This window comes from Dermacentor silvarum, chromosome 1 (genome assembly GCF_013339745.2).
Source record: "Dermacentor silvarum isolate Dsil-2018 chromosome 1, BIME_Dsil_1.4, whole genome shotgun sequence".
Taxonomy (NCBI): Eukaryota; Metazoa; Arthropoda; class Arachnida; order Ixodida; family Ixodidae; genus Dermacentor; species Dermacentor silvarum.
The window spans coordinates 348,770,062-348,783,210 of NC_051154.1; the positions used below are offsets into that span (position 1 = coordinate 348,770,062).

The 13,149-nt window shown below is 45.6% G+C and overlaps 1 protein-coding gene across 8 annotated transcripts in view; it reads right to left on the bottom strand.

Annotated features, from left to right (window-relative positions):
- LOC119437407 (uncharacterized) overlaps positions 1-13,149 on the bottom strand; it is a 408,649-nt gene that overhangs the window by 177,439 nt on the left and 218,061 nt on the right. For 7 of the 8 annotated variants that reach the window (XM_049660503.1, XM_049660507.1, XM_049660509.1 and 4 more), the window contains exons 8-10: positions 12,234-12,524; positions 11,138-11,190; positions 8,459-8,675 (exon numbers count right to left, since the gene is read on the bottom strand). In XM_049660503.1, the coding sequence (XP_049516460.1) occupies positions 8,459-8,675; positions 11,138-11,190; positions 12,234-12,524 (561 nt within the window). The remainder of the gene's footprint in view (positions 1-8,458; positions 8,676-11,137; positions 11,191-12,233; positions 12,525-13,149) is intronic. The other variant, XM_049660506.1, reaches the window with a different exon arrangement.

Here is a 13,149-nt window from a genome sequence, read left to right on the forward strand (position 1 = left end):
TGTGTGCTACCGACGCACGTCAGAACAAAGCCTACTACACTTCAGTAGCAGTTTTAGTAAAGCAGACGCACTGCTGTGTTTTTCCGTGGCACGTTGAAGAAGACAACGAAGACCCGCGCTTTGATTGCTTGAGTGTATCTGTTGCTGGCTGACACTTACACTCACAGACCCAAAACGCAACTTTCAAGCTTATACCCGACACTCCAAAGTCAGCTTTTCTCGTGAACAGAATGTGCTGCGAGAAAGATGACTTTTCAGAGACCGAGAGCAGCAGCGAGAGCTTCAGGAGCGCGGTTGCTATGGCCACATTGACGTTTGGGGTACCAGTCCCAGTGCTCCTTTGCGATAAAAAGCATGTGACTTCCGCCACACTTTCTTTATCACGTCCGTGCTGGCCGGGACCTCTCCTACGCTTTCCTTCCTCCATGGTTGATAGTGTGCACTCCCAATCTTGGAGGCCATAGAGCAGGCCACTGAAAGCAAAGCCTGGCCAAGCCAGCGGAAATTCCAACATGGCGGCCCCCAAGATCGGGTAGTGTGGCTCAGAACGAATGATTTGGTCCAGAAAATCAAATTTTGGGGCCTAAATTCATCCGAAAAATCCGTCGGCTATTGTAATGAAGGCGCTCGGTGTCGCGCGTATTTTTCAGCTTCAGGGTATGTTTTCAATGGAGCCAAGTTCTGCCGTACCCCCTTCGCTAGGACTTTTTGGCTCGGCTCTTGAAAACTAAGCAGAGCCTTGAAGGGCTCTGCTACACAGCGGTCGGTGGTATGTACTGAAAAAAATGAGCCCGCTCGGAACCCTGTACACATTTTTCGAGCCTGGTACAGTGGTTGCAACGGCTACAACAGAGCGGAATCGAGCGAGCGGGAAACTTTCATAGTTTTACTATTCACTTCTGCTCAAAGTGTGGAGAAGTATTCCATCTAGTGTGCAAAACCTCCAAAATTTATAAAATAGTTGCAGTGTGTTGCCATCTATGAAAAACTTGTCAAAATTTCCTCTTTAAAGGCGGCCAGCACAGTGCCAGCCATCTACCTGCACTTCGGCCTCTTCTGGCATGGCCAGCTCAATGCCAGATGCAGAAGCTAATGGGTTAACACTGTAGCCCATTATCTATCTTCCCAACCTCTGGAATAGCCCTGGATACTTAATTGAATTTGACGCAATATTTATTTTGCCATTGCAAATGCCATATCTAGAACTCGTAATTCTGTGAGAACTATGTTCACATATGTTTTTTTTATACTGATACATTTACTGTTGGTGACACATGTGCCCAGCAACTCGGTTTTGTACCAGCAGTGAAAGTCTGAAAACTGACCATCAACCACCGACCGCCCACCATCAACCATGAAAACGGGCGTAAGAGCTAACGAAAACAATTCGCTTTAAAAAAAATTCATCAGTGGTAACACACTTTAAGGGAGCTGCAACTGCATTTTTCTTGTTCTGACCATGAAAGCTGGGTGTGCATTACAATCTACAATGGGTTAGAATCGAGTAAATACAGTAAATGTCCAGTAAATCCAGTGCCTAGTAATTAAAGCAGCCATTCAGAACTCTTAGAATATGTTGCCCTTTTCTCATGCTCCTTCTTCCAGCAATATAAATGCATATTACAACCAAGTCCCATTATAACGAAGTCACATCCAACACAAAAAAATAAACATTTGTTAGACCCAATATTCGTTATAAGCATGCATTTGTTACATGCTGATATTGGTGAAAAATATTTTATGTTGCTTCATTATATCCAATAATTTGTTATATCCACATTCGTTCCATTGAGATTCGACTGTAATACACTAGGGCAAGACTACTCCGGTGCTTACATGTACAGTATTTGCAAGAATAGCTGTTCTTGACTAAAATGTCTAAATTAAAAGAACGCTTCATGCTGTACTCATGATAATGCCAAAAGTACAATGCTAAATTTTCTTTGCAAGCCCCAGGCTTGACTATACAGGGTGTTTCAGTTAGAGTAACCTGGGCCAAACTTTAAAAATATGCAAATGGTACGTAGCTGGTCAGAACCAAGGTAATGTTATATGCCGTCACTTGGAGATACTCAGACTATTTTTTTCATTCTGCCTAATTAGATAATTAGTCTTAATTAATCAACTTCTCAAATATTATAATTAGACGAACGGTGTCAATGAGAAAATTGTAGAGCAACATGAAAAACTGCCAATACAGCTTTCTGTTGCTCAATACAGGCTACATAAAAGTGTTTTTTCGAGCGTAAAAGAAGCCCGCAAATACACACGAAGTGCCTTGAGCGGCCAGTAACGCGGCAATTTTGCGTGTATTCGCGGGCTTGTTTGACGCTCGAAAAAACACTTATGTAGCACGTATTGAGCAACAGAAAGCTATATCGGTATTTTTTCATGTTGCTCTATAATTTTCTCATTGACACCTTTCATATAATTATAATATTTAAGAAGTTGAATAATTAAGACTAATTATCTAATTAGGCAGAATGAAAAAAATAATCTGAGTATCTCCAAGCGACGGCAAACAAGATTATCTTGGTTCTGACCAGCTACGTACCATTTGCATATTTTTTAAGTTTGGCCCAAGTTAACTGAAACACCCTGTATAGTATCAACACCATGTAAGAAAGGGAAGAGCAAACGTGATGTGGTATTCCATAAGCGAACTTCTTCGCGCATACACAAGATTGAAGTGGTACAACAAGGTGCCTGACCTCATTAGGTTGCACCACTCCCCAGGCAATTTGGACAAGTTTAGCAATGATGAATACACTAACTGAACACCTTTCAGGAACAAGTTTCAGAGCCTCGGCTGCGGCTGCTCCATGCAGTGCCAATTACATTTCCAGTTTCAAGGCTGTCTTGCACTCCAATCATATCACAGCCAGGGTGCGCTGACACAAAGAGTTAAATATACCAATAGAATTTCCCCATACTGCCACAGTATTTTGTGCCAGACTAGAAAAAAAAACGTAATTGCTAAATGGGCAATCTCTTGCACATGCTACCTGCTTTCTCTACAGACAGTTCGCTCAGAAAAGCAGCTTGGCCACCACATTCTCTTTTAGTGTTTTGTCACATGCTTGTTGCTTGGCAGTAGAAAGCTACATCAGCTGAGCCACTGTGGAGAGTATTCAAGGGGTGCAGTCACGCAGCTGATACACATAGCATTTTGACACTCCAAATATTTAATTCTCGCTTGCCACATCTAAACCAGCCAGCCACTGCTCAGTGAATAGCTCTCTCAGCACAAAGGCAACAAAACCAAGCTCCAGCAGTTACTGCCTTCGTCCCTGCTACTGCTCAAACTACAGAATTTCTTTGGCTTTGATGCAGTTCTGTCAGGAGAGAAAATAAAAGAAATTGGCTTACAGCTGCATTGTGGGTTCACATCGGTGCATACGTGCGACCTACAAAAAATATTTCGCTAAAGGACCAGCTCAGCATGGACACAAAATCCAGAGGCATGACTGGTGCGCTATTTTACATTATCCCAGTCTGACAGACCTTATGCAGTGGAAAACTAAATTGACAACTTGCATAGCAGCAGCCTAATATCCCCAATACAGCATGCCACCCTACAGCATGTGCCTCTGGGTTAGCTGGCAATAATCCACGATTACTTTTTGCGCGAAAAACAATAAATACGCAAAGACACAACACAAGCACAAACTGCCAACAGGAGTTCTAATGCAAACTTGTGCTCAATTACACCCTGAAGCAAGGGGGAAAAAAAAGAATACAGGAAGGAACCTACAAATCCTGCCACGCAGACACCTTGTCAACTGTTCAGCATTGTGCACAATTCCTGGATAACCGAGTTATTTATTCGATAGTGATATGGACGGTGTGCTAACACTTTTGTCAGTACCTCATGCCATTTCTGCTGCCTCAACTATCTCTTGGGTGTGTTGATCGCTGTTCCTGCTTAAGACAACACACCTTTCAAACTCGGGGTGGCAGCACCTGCCAAATGCCCTTTGAGCCCTGTATACAGGTTGTTTCAGCGAACACTTTCAAAAAATTTTAAAGGTTGCCTGTGGCAGATAGCACAATTGTAGTTCACGAGCTGGTCTACTCGAAGAGGCGGACATTACAGTAAAATCTCGATATAACGAACTTCAGGGGACCACGGTAAATGGTTCGTTATTCTAAATAGTTGTTATAGTGAAAGCCCCGAAATTAAACATTCTGGCCATTAACTTATCAGTTCATAAGATGTCACCATATGAGCTATCCACGAAGACGTCGCTGTTGGCTCTCGGCCCGCGCTGTTGCTATTCACATACCACCGAAGCACCATGTAATATGAGTGACGCGCTCAAAACAGATGCTGACGCCGAGAAAACTACTGACAAAAAGGAAGCTCATGTTGCCTCCAAAGCGCAATGTTTCTTGTTTGTTTATTTTCACAATCCTTGCCGTGGACACCGCAACTGTCTCACTCGATGCGAACACCTTAGCTATATTAAAGCGCAGCATTTCGAGTAACTTTTAAAAAAAAAACGGTGTTTTATGCATTGAAGCACAAAAGTAACAGGAACACCAATGCATTTCTCCACAAAGTTCGGGAATTAATATCTTGAAACTGGTGTCATCCTGAGAATTCGTTCCAAGTCGATCCGCCTTGCGAACTCCACGGCTAGAATTTGTAAATTGCAATATGGGTCATAAGGTAACTAGTTAAAAACTTAATTAGTGAAGTTTTGTTAATTAGTCGATTATGCCTTTCAATTTTTGGTACAAGTAATGTCTGCCTCTTTGAGTAGACCAGCTCATGAACTAGAATTGTGCTATCTGCCACAGGCAACCTTTAAAGGGAAACTGAACAGGTTTCCAAAAAAATCGAGTTATAAGCACCATTTGACACTTTTGAACACCCAGAACACGAAAATCGACAAGAAATTTGACATGGCGCAACCAAAAACGCGTTATTAGCAAAAAAACTTCGAGCTGCTACTGGGCGACACGTGGCGAATCCGGCTCGCATCGATGATTAGTTGAGCGCACTGTGAAGTCAATCCATGGGTCCACGAGAGCCCGCCGCAACGTGACAGCTTCTCACCAGGTACTGCGACTACCTTCCGGATGATTTCGCACAGTTCAGTCGCTGTTATGGATAATTTTGATCACTTAGTGGTGATTGGCGTGACACCATACGCGTTTGAACCAGTGGCCCGACAATGAGAAACACCTACGCCAAGCGCGAGCACGATTGCCAGCGTGGAAGTTGGAATGGAGCCCGCCGGATCCGAGGACCTAATTGCGACATTTACCCGCGTTTGAAGTATCGCCTGGTACGTATTCGTAAGTTTTTCTGAAGCTGTACCATGCTATATAGCCTTAGCAGTCAGAGTGAGATTGTATTATTTCATACCGGGCGTCCTTATAACAGAGAATACGGAGAGAGAAACTCATTTTGTACACAGTGCATTCTACTGTTGCTGGTTTGCAAGTAATGAAGTGAGACTGCCGAAGTGCCCTGAACGTACACATCGCATGGAAATTATTGTATTTGCAATATAATTTAATTCAGTGTAGATATTAGGTCCAAAGATGCATTCTGCTGTGCTGTGACCGCAACAAACAATGCGTGCAATCATTGCGTTATTCAATCTTGCAGCGAATGCGGAAACGCACTGTCAGCACAATGCATTTTGCAGTTACCAAGTTACTAAGATAACAATACAAGGTGCAGACGTGCCAGAAAAATATACGCCGCACGGAAGTGAATTTCTTATTTTTGCAGTATAGCTGTGCTGTTTTGTGACCCACGGTGCTAGAAGCAGCGTTCAACGCCCCGACGGCGTGCTTGGGCTGCTTGCAATGTCGTGCGGAAATTTGACGAAAAATACAAAAAGTGTGCCACTGCACGTTGTTATGCACATCCATGCGGTTTACTGTAGTTCTATTTTATGCTTTTTGGCCCTCGATTCCTGGTTGTGTTGAAACGATCAGAGGTAAAAGACCCCCCCCCCGTCGCTTCACGCTTTTGAACAATCCGCCGCTTTACTTAAAGCAAGTGATGTAAGCTCTCATTAGGCGTATAGGCACTTAGGTATCCAAGTGCGGCTGGATGCCTGGCGTGACACTGAAACTTTATTTTAGGTGTCTTTTCTACCTGACGTATACAGTGTAGACCGCTTATAACGTAAGTCGCCGGAGTCGCGAATATCCGCACTATAAGCGGTACCGCACTATAACCAAAGCAACAATTTTCAAGGCTCGCACATATGCAAAACATGTGCACCGAGCCGCCACGCGTATGCGACAGTCGAGGAATGCAGCTAGAACGTTTGCATTCAATTTACAGTCGAATCTCATTCATTCGAAATCACGCGGCGGCGCCTCCGACCGGCATTGCTCCGGCAGCGCCATAGAGTAAAAGCTTAGGAGAGACCCCTCAATGTCGGGCGCGAACAAAACAAAAAAAGAAAGAAAGAAAGAAAAAGAACGCGGCATAAATTTGACCCTCTCTCAAATGGCAAGGTCGCCGATTCTGCGTTGCGCCGGAAGATGCGTGTACATGCCGACGTCTCAGCCACGCTACCGTAGCCACGCGTAGAAAATGGCAGTGAACCCTTCTTTCTCCTTTATGCTTCCTCTACTTTCTAGTCACGTGTTGACCTTGCACGCTGCGGCTACAGCGCAAAGGGAAGCAGTGGCGCTGTCCCAGGCCGGCCAACGAAACTGCCCACGCCAGCAAACGCCCGCTTCCCGATAACGGCAGAGAACAAAACTTCGGGGAGCTGGCGCCGGGCCGGCTGGAGCAGCGGCGCCTGCATGGCAGCGGGCGCGCATGGTGACAGTCGAAAGTGAGGGAGCTACGAGGAAGGGCGAGGGGAGCCACCGAAGCGGCGGAGTTGCCGAGGCGAAATCCGCTTCCCTGCCGCCCTCCTCCCTCACATTCCACGGTCTCCGCATGCGCCCTTGGCCGTGCCGGCGCCGCCTGCTCTCTAAGTTTTGTTTACTGCCGTTATCGTGAAGCGAGCGTAGGATGGCATTGGCAGTTTCATGGCCCTCGCTCGCTATGCGCACCGTGATATTTCACGACTCGCACTCAAGTTTCTGGTTTCAGCCTCACTGGCTGTTCGCTTCACGTGCCCTTCTCCTCCACTTCGTCTCTCTTTCTTCCTCGAGCACTCCTTGGGACACCCGTTTGAGGGGAGCGTTCGCCGTCTCCGCTGACTTCCTACTCCCAGGCTGCCGCACTGTAACTGGTATTTCGTTTCCCGCAACTGCACTATAAGCGATACGTGTATGCACGGAGTGCTACGGGAAAATTAACGGGAGTCTGAAAAGACCGCACTATATCCGGTCCTGCACTATAAGCGGTTACGTTATAAGTGGTCTATACTGTATTTCTGTTGCGACAGGTGTTCCTGCATGCACTGCAGTGCAATGGAAATAGAAGAAGAATGTTTGTGCTGCCAGGAAGTAAACGAAAGTCTTGCAAGACAGAAAAAAACAAAGTGTATCACAGAAGCAAAAATATTCAAGGATGTCTGTTTGAATAAAGCCGTGCTTGAAGTAGCTCTTGCCCAGCAGATTGACCCCAGGTCACAGAAAAGAGAACACGGTTATACATAAACAGGTAAGCAACCTTACGATACGCTAATATTAGGGAATCACAGCATATTTATTTCTGCAGGTAATTGAGATTCGCTGCATATCGCCAGTTTGTTTGGATAACGTGGAAGACGCTCGGCAGGCACCACAGACGCATCCTGCCTAGTTGTGTTCTGTGTGCCATTCACAAGAAATATCCATCGAAGAATGGAGTGTACACGGGATTCAGGCATTTCTGAGCAATGGTTCTTGAAGAGTGGTTCTGAACTTACTTCAATTCACCGCCGCCATCAACTGAGCAGCTTGTTTTTTCTGCTGTGGGAAATTGTGAAAGATAACGTCGTCTCGGCCGCTGGTGCTCGTACAGCCGTAAGCAGCGCAAAAGGACGGCATGGTGACACTGTATGCGTCTTAGAGTTCTCCTTGCGGTAACAGTCCTTTGAAGCGTAAGCCGGAAACGCAGGGTGGAGATCTTGATCATTTGCGATAAAGGCCATGGATACAACACGATTCTGGGACCCCTATATTGACGTCATTTCCGCTAGCTTTCCCCTTCCACCGCCGCCGTGGGCTGACTCCGCGAGCCGCAATGGGCAAAGCATAGCGGCAATTTTAATTCTTAATTACGCCACCGCTGTTTGTATGATCAAAAAACAAAACTTCGTACCGGGGATTTCAAGTGTCTGCGCTTCAGAAAAACGTCACTTTTTAGAAATCTAAAACCTGTTCAGTTTCCCTTTAAAAACTTTTGAAAGTGTTCGCTGAAACACCCGGTATACAATCGCACTCCCTAAGACAAGTAGTTAAGATACCTTCCAGTCGGTCCTACATACCTGCTACCTCATGCAGCACTCCACTTTCGCGCAAAAAGTAATCCTGCCACACTACTTACCTGGCTCAGTAGATGAGCCTTGCCGGACAAGTGCAGGCGGCTTGAAGGGCCCACCCTGGCGAGCCCGAATCACAGCCTTCTTGGACGGTGCTGGACACTGAGCCCCACACTCTACCCCAGGTGTCACTGCAACAGCACATGCAGTCTCTTCGCTGCCGGGACCACCGCCTTCCATGTGCAATGGCAATGCCTGCAGGTTGAGCACATTAAAACACACCTAAAAAATGGTAAGTGTGGTATGAACATCAACATGCACAGCATGACGAAGGGGTCACAGGAAAATGGAGATCAATTTATTAGCCATGGACAACCAAGGGGAGCCCCAGCTAAAAGCCAACACTTCATCAAGGGCCCTGGCGAAGGCAAGTGTTCTCGTTTAACTGTTGGCTCCGGGATGAGGCTTTCTTCCTTCACTGACTGTTAATCATGTGGAACAACATGTTATTCCCAACCCCATGTGAATAAACTTGCACTGAAAACTGTGTAAAATACATTGTTTCAATAAGTTCCACAACCCATTACTGCTATAGGCCACCTTTTGAACAAGTATCAGCCATTTAGGATTACACTAATCCTAATGCACCAACTGCACTTATCTAACTGCCCTAATCTTAGTGACGTGTTTCAATCAGTCAAAAGTGAAGCAACGAGGCTCTTCTTGAGGCCCCACAAATGTTACCCAAGTGAGTCTGGATTATAAAAAAAAAAGGGGGGGGGGGGGGGGAAGGCCCAATTTCTTTACTATTGAACATTTAACATGGGCATTTTTCAGCTTGCTTCAGCATCATGTCATTTGCTCACACCTATTTTTATCTGAGGCTTCGCAGTTTAGCTCAAGTCAAGGTAGATAATACACAAAAATTCCGTGAGCAGGCTTTCCCATGTATGTCTAAGCTCTCGCTAAACAAGATGACCAACTGCCAACTAGTGGTACTGCTGAGGCCGAGAGACGCATTTTGAAAGCTTGGATGGTGCGAGAAATGGCGGTTGGCACACACCGACGCCTTATTTACAATTTTAATCTGAGGTCCGCCAGCTTGGTCCGAGGGTGGAAGTGTTTAGAGCAGGTCTAGGAGCAGCAAGACTGCCACTTTGGAACAGCTTGGCAAGTCAAATACAGTCGAATCTCGTTAATTCGAACACGCTTAATTCGAACTGCCAGATATAGCGATGATCGGTTATATATAACGATCGGATTTCTCGTTTTTCTCGATATCATTAGAAGTGGACTGCACTGTATTCCTATGGGTGAAAATGCCCGGTAATTCGAACGCGAAAGCATTTGCAAAGGTTAATGCGAACATACGGCGCACCGACAATGCTCTCAGCAGCGCACCAAATCACGCGGCGGGGCCTCCGACCAGCATTGCTCCGACACCGCCATAGACCAAAATCCTAGGAGAGACCCCTCAACGCCGTGCGGAGAAAAAAAAACGAAAAAAAAAATAACACGGCAGAAATTTCACTCTCAAATTGCAAAGTCGCCATTTCACTGTCACGCCGAAACACGTGTGTACGTGCTAACGTCTCAGCCAACGCAGCGGCTGCGGCGCAGAGGGAAGCAGCGGCAGAGGCCCAGTCCGGCCAACATCCCGATAACGGCAGAAAACGAAACTTCAGGGAGCGGGCTAAGCTGGCACCAGGCCGGCGGGAGCGGGGGCGCCAGAACGGTGGCGGGTGCGCACGGAGACAGTCAAAGGTAGGGGAGCTATGAGGGAGTTGAGAGGGAGGGCGAGGTGAGCCACCGAAGCCACTGCCACCGAAGCGACGGCGTTGCCAAGGCCAAATTCGCTTCTCTGCCACCCTCATCCCTCACCTTCGACGTTCTCCGCGTGCGCCCGTCGCCGTGCCGCCCGCTCCCGGAAGTTTCGTTTTCTGCCGTTATCGGTAAGTGAGCGTTGGCCAGCGTGGGCAGTTTCGTGGCCCTCGCTCGCGATGTGCTTGCGTGCTGCATTTCACGACTCGCACCGTTCGTACATCGTTCATGAATATTACGAAAATAAGGCCTTCTTTTAATTCGAACTTCTTTTATTTCGAACAAATTTTCAGGCTCCTTCGAGTTCGAATTATCGAGATTCGACTGTACCTGATTTGAATAAGGCAGGGGAAAAGGTGCTCTTTAAACTAAACTAAGTTCTGGGATTTTCCATGCCAAAAGCACAATTTTGATTATGAGGCACACCACAGTGGGGGATTCCAGATTAATTTTGACCACCTGGGGATTCTTTAACAGGCACATAAATCTAAGTACGTACCACAAGAGCGTTTTTGCATTTAAACCCACTGAAATGTGGCCACTGCAGCCAGGATCGAACACACAACCTCAAACTCGGCAGCACAATGCCAGAGCCACTAAGCTGCCGCGGCGGGTAAAAAGGCTTCTCTTAATCTATTTTACGGAACTATCGTCAAGCAAATTGCCCATCAAAATAACCTTTAACATGAAACCCTAAAGAAATGTCATGTAACCTATGGTAGATGTTGACTGGCAAGTGGGTGTACATTCACGTGGCTTTCGACTCTATTTGCATCTATCACATAACATAACAAAGTCATGACATTTTCTAGGAATTATAAACTGCAAAGCCTAAAAACATTGCTTTCCTTCACTGAGGAAGGCTAGAATTTCATGTCTCATAAATTTTGTTACAGCATTGTAAGTGCGTAAAGACAACTCACCTCTTGCGGCTCTGGCCTCAAAACTGAATCTGGAACTTCCTGGTTAACAGACTCTGTCAGAGGGACAAAAAAGAATGAAAATGCAATAATTAGTTATTTTATATTGCATACTGAACAAATATAAATATGGACCATAGCTTTGCTTAAGAAGCTGCCATACTTCCTGGAATGTACCAAAACAATGCCAAAAGGCAATTCTCTGCATTCAATGCATTCATTATTGAAACTAAAGCAGTATATTCGTTAGAAAGTACATGACATTAGCACTAACTTGTGGCAATTCATGTCATACAATGGCACAGTAATGCCTCAGCCAAGCGGCCCTAAGTATGAATTTGGAATTTGGAATAAAAGCAGTGCCGAAACAAAATTATCTGTCCACACCACAAGCATTACGTGCAGGCACAGACGTGCACAAGCATAAACTGCTCCAAGAGGTTCACCGAGATGTGCAGTGTGTCCTGCGCATTTCACCGAACAATCTTGAGTAGCACTTGTCAATGCTTCTCACTAAGAGATATGAAGGTGCGTTAACATGCCTCCATGCGTGAGGACTTCAGCTAATGCCAGCATGAACGAGTCACAAACAGATGCCTTGTCTCATTTACTCCTTAATCTAGCACCAACCACTGTTCTGACAGCCATGAAATTGGAGCAAACACCACCAGGCTCTCAGGGTCTGGTCAGAGAACCTCCCGTCTGTACTGGTTCTGCACTGCCTACAAGCATGGACAGAACATGTCTTGCACAGATGACATGCCATCCTAGCAAAGGGCCCAGCAGCACACTTTTGCTCGCCGCCACCAAGTGGCCCGTTGTTGCAGGGGGCTGCCAAAGCACTTAAATCAAATCTGGAGTGCAAGATTACTTTTCTAGATTGAGATAAACAATGCACTCCCTCATATGGAGTCATTTTAGCGGAAAGCAAATAGTGTTAAATAAAAAAATTTCGTTACATGGATGTTTGATTAATTAAGCTTTGAGTTAAAGGCCGAAAGCAACCGGCGTGAGCCAGCCTACGAGTTTTCAGTTCAGTAAACTGACCCCCCATCACTACCCAATGCAGGCACTATTTCAGGAACTGTCTCATGCTTGCCTAGTGTGACAGTAGCGCCATCTTCAGGCATTCCCATGACTGCTCTCTCTTGTTCGTGAGGCTGAATTCCCAATGAAGCTGGCTGTTCCTCCGCACGCTCTGGTGTCGCCTGCGGATCATGGATGCCGTGCCCTTCTCTGCTTTCCTCTGCTGGTGCTGGAGCCGTCCCTTCTTCGCTCACAACATGAACGGTAGCGCTGCCATCTTGAAAGAACATGGACATTGTGCCGTCATCTCCGGATGTGGACTCAACATACTGATGCGACGGCTGCTGCGGGCTCTCTACAGTACCTGTCAATAAGAAAAAATAAGAATGAACAAGAAACATAGGGCTTCACTCAAGAAGGCAAAGGACAGATTAGAGTACAAAAAAAGAAAAAAAGAAAGAAGAAAAAACACAGTAGAAACATAACAAATACAACTATAAAAGAGTCTGGCAATGCAAATGTTCAACTGCAGCAGTAATAATAATAAGCTCTGCTTTGTCATCAGTCTGCTTCCAACCACTCTTATTCAGCAACTAGCACATTTAGTATTCAGAACAAATGCAATTTATTTGTCAGTGCATTAGGCAAGTGATGGTGACATACTGCTTATGTACCACTGAACGTGGATAGATAATACTATAACATGAACAACTGAGGGTAATCTTCATAATATTGAACTCTAGTAAAACTTCATTAATTCAGTAAATTGGATCATTCAGACTCATCATCGCGAACCAGCAAGAGTATGAACTACAGTAAAACCTCACTATAGCAAAGTTGAAGTTACATTGTTATATCCAAGGCAAAGGGTGGTGCAGTGAGTTACCACTGGAGAAACCGAAGCAAAAGCCAGCAGTGCACAATCGAAAGACTGTCAGCAAGATCACTCTTTCTTTAATGCAAATGTCAATGCTAATTAATCTTCGCTG